We start from the raw sequence: 3621 nt of genomic DNA, 5'->3' as shown, positions 1-3621 counted from the left end.
ATAACTACTACATGTAGTATACGTGGTCCTTAATAGCAAAATGTTTCAGACCTCTGAACAATGCGTTCTATAAGATTTTCTGTTTTTTCAGGAGTGAGTGCGAGTGACAGCGAGCACCGACCGAAAATAACATTGTGTGACCCAGTGAACAAGAAGGGTCTTCTTGACGCAATGCGATTTCTAGCAGGAAAATCCATTTAGGAATACATATAGGCGATGACGTAGACTTGTTTGACGTAAGGAGAATTTTTTGGCAAAGCGTCGGGGCCGGGCTTTTTTTTCTTGCAAGATTGGAGAGAATATTGTAACGGTTCGAATTTCAAATTTTGTCCAATCAAAGTTGTGAATGTCACTCCCATGATGACGTCACGAGTTCAGGCCTGCGCATCAACTATAATTGCCGAAGGTTAGAACTAGACAGGAAAGGCTATATTAGGATGACGTAACGATAAGAGTTTTGTGGCTATCCTTTTTTGCGTGGTTAATACTTTAAGACCAATTGCTTTCACATCAAAGGTTAGCTATGAAATGAGTAGTGAGGAAATGACTCATGGTGACTAAAGGCGTTTTCATCTATCTCTAAAGCTTAACAAAGATCTAGAGAACTTTGGTATTATTTTCGAATCAAGCAATCTCCCTCAACGCAACCGTTAACAAAGCTGTGTTCATAATGCCTTTAAATCATGTATTGCGATGAAGTTTATGTGTTTCTGGATTGCACACTAGCTGCTGTGAGAAAGACAGTGACAGTGGCAACCTTAACGATGACAGGGGAATCTTAAATGGCTCATGTTGTTCCGGGATAACTATCACGGTAGATTTACAGAGCAGACACACAGTTCACTTGGTCTTACAGGGGTTTTCCCATCGTACAGTGTGAAGCCCATTGTTTTGAGTCCTCTAACACCTTTCTATGAAGGCTACACCAGAAAACTGAACACGATTACCAAACATATATTAGCATTCGAGTCTCTTTCGTCCTCTTCTCTAGTTGCGTACAGGACGAAAAGGACTCGGCAGCTGAAATAGTTCTGGTAACCAGGTTGGAAAAGTACGCAAAATTAATTTCCGTTCTCCCTTGTATATTCCAATATCGTCATCTTGAAATAAGATGTTAAGGTGCTTTGCATCAAGCAAGCATCCTGGTAAATATGAAAAGTTCCAGTTGTGACAGAAAACTATTTCTTGAGCCCTTCGGTCACTCTGTCAGTTTCTGTGTCGTCTCAAAGTGTGATAATTTTGAAGTCAGTGACTTGTACATGTTAGGTCATTCACCTCCTTGCCTTTTCCAGTCGCCAACAGCCACCAAAACAGCAACGCTTCACACTTTCATTCCTGTGATCACTAGTATTGTGCAAAAGTCGCGACGATTCGCCCCACAGGGTGCCTTTGAAAAGCCTGCACAGTTCCCATATTTTCACCATTACGTGTAGAAAAGAGCGGGACTGTAATGATAGAGTTTAACCCTAGCCGGCGACGCTAATACAAGGGTACATGTCCCGGCTACATTGTTCAACAGTGTCCTCTCCACACCTCTGAAACAAACGCTACCCCAGGCTCTATATCTCCGATCAGTTCCCAGGCCTGTTCAAAAGAGCGCTTAAACAAGTCTCATTTAGACATGCTTCATCCGCATTTATAGAAATTATCCACTTATGATGGTGCGTATGATAAGAAGCTAAACGGCGTCCATTGTAAGTGTGTTGTTCCCCAAATGCGGGGACACAATGCCGAAAACAGGACGACTTCACACGCACACCTGTCGCAAAATACCTGCCGTAAGTCGTTAAGTCGTGAGATGATGGTGATGATTATGGGTTTGTTTTTGGCCGTCCATATTTTTGGCATGATCACAGAGTGAGCGCCCGAGGTGCAGATCTAGTGATAACATAGCGGACTGTAGTTACAGGTAAAAACAACCACGTCTGAAGATAGCTCAGACTAATTTTCCTCTTCTCTCCACAGCTGCCAACAATTATGATACCAAAACCTCTAATATACATTATCAAGAACTATCGGATCAAGTGTAATGTATTCTAACAAAGCTATATCTTCTAAATCCTATTTACAACGACAAACATGCCAAAATACTGCTATTCGCCAGTATACACTTCTTCAAGTGTTAGGAAGTTGGACATCAAAGAACCAATACATTTGAACAATGTCTTACCAATTTTAGAGAAATTTTGCTCTCTATGTATTACTGAGTTTGACTCTTATACAATACTGTACCCTGGAAGTATGGTCGCAAAGCTTGGCAATAAGTTAACTATGCCTGCTGTTGTTACTTGGTTGTTGAAAAACTCCGATGACAATCGAAAACTTCTAAAAATAGTTTGTTGTGATGTTGTTGTTTGTAGTTGGACGCAGGCGTTTGGTCACTGGCGCGAGGAGGGCATTTACCGTTTGGTTCGGGCAACAGTTTTAGAGTACAGGTCCCAAAACACCCCACAGGCATTCTCCACGAATTCCTAGTATTGTCTTGTCGTTTTCTGTGTGTGTACATGTGTACTTGGTTCACGTTTCACACACAAAGCTAGTAGAACAAACCCTCTGGGCAAGTCATTGAACAATTCAGATTAAAAACTATGACATCTCGATTTTTCTCGTGTTTGCGAAGATTTCGATAAAGTCGTCCCGTAAAGAATTTTGTTTTCTGTCCCATGATAACCATACCTGGGACCTTGCCACGTGTTTCGGCATAATTTGGGAGTCGAACCCATGACCCCAAAACACCCGGGAGGGATGGTTCTCCGACATTCTTGCCACAACTAGTACAGTGAGTTTGCGACCAACAGCCCGAAAGGGAGTTGATCTACACTCCTGATATATCCTACGGTTATAACCACGATATAATACACTCTACAAAGTACCTACTGGCACTGTTTCCCACTTGTGGCAACAGAGAAAGCTGCCTAACTTCTCCAGAAACACTGTTGAACTTTTTAAGATCATAACACCTGGTTATGAGATACGATCACGCCAAATTTTAATTTGTCATAAAGTATCCTTGTTGTAAACAAGTCGCCTAAGCCTGCAGCTACAAAGTTAGTGAACCTGCCTTGGCGTGCGCGGTAACTGAGACAGAAGTTAGAAGGTAGAAGTAGACAGGAGTTGAACTTACAGTAAGATGACGGCCAGAACTATGTCCATGGCGAAACTTTTCAGGCGTCCGGCTCTGCTGCGGTCTGAGGAAAAGTGAGCAACACTTTTGTGTCGTCCTGCCAACCAGATTGCGGGGTTTCCAACTGCCGTCGCGTACGGGACATGGTCAAACCTGGCGGGCGGTAATTACAGACGCCGTGGTCTCTCTCCGGAAGTTCTCGGCCAGCCCGCCCCGTGCGACGGTTCCCGCGCTCCGGGTGTTTTCTGCTGGCATTCTGTGGGCCTGACCGGCGGTGGGGAGGGGGGCGCAGGGGTGGGTCGCAGACGTGTTTTACATGACTGATGACTGGGGCCATGACGTCAGAGATACCGACACCAGATAGGACCCCAGCCCCGGAAGCAAGGACGAGTTCAGCCCTAATGTCCCACGTACGGCACAGGAAACTCACCTTGGACAGACACCATTGTCAGACGACAGGTGGTCGCCTTTTTCCCGCCATTTTTCTTCTTGGTCGC

General features: G+C 44.3%; 1 protein-coding gene across 3 annotated transcripts in view; it reads right to left on the bottom strand.

Moving 5' to 3' along the window:
* Positions 1–3389, bottom strand: part of LOC109465440 (protein Wnt-6-like) — a 19767-nt gene extending 16378 nt beyond the window's left edge. For 2 of the 3 annotated variants that reach the window (XM_019762719.1, XM_019762722.1), the window contains exon 1: positions 3125–3388. In XM_019762719.1, coding sequence (XP_019618278.1) covers positions 3125–3153 — 29 coding nt within the window. In that variant the 5' untranslated portion in view covers positions 3154–3388. Of the gene's footprint in view, positions 1–3124 lie in introns of all 3 variants that reach the window. The other variant, XM_019762714.1, reaches the window with a different exon arrangement.
* Positions 3390–3621: the final 232 nt, after the last annotated feature.

Source organism: Branchiostoma belcheri, unplaced genomic scaffold (genome assembly GCF_001625305.1).
Source record: "Branchiostoma belcheri isolate BF01 breed outbred unplaced genomic scaffold, Haploidv18h27 scaffold15, whole genome shotgun sequence".
Taxonomy (NCBI): domain Eukaryota; kingdom Metazoa; phylum Chordata; class Leptocardii; order Amphioxiformes; family Branchiostomatidae; genus Branchiostoma; species Branchiostoma belcheri.
Note: the sequence above shows the minus strand (reverse complement) of the source record. Positions and strands in the feature narration are given on the sequence as shown.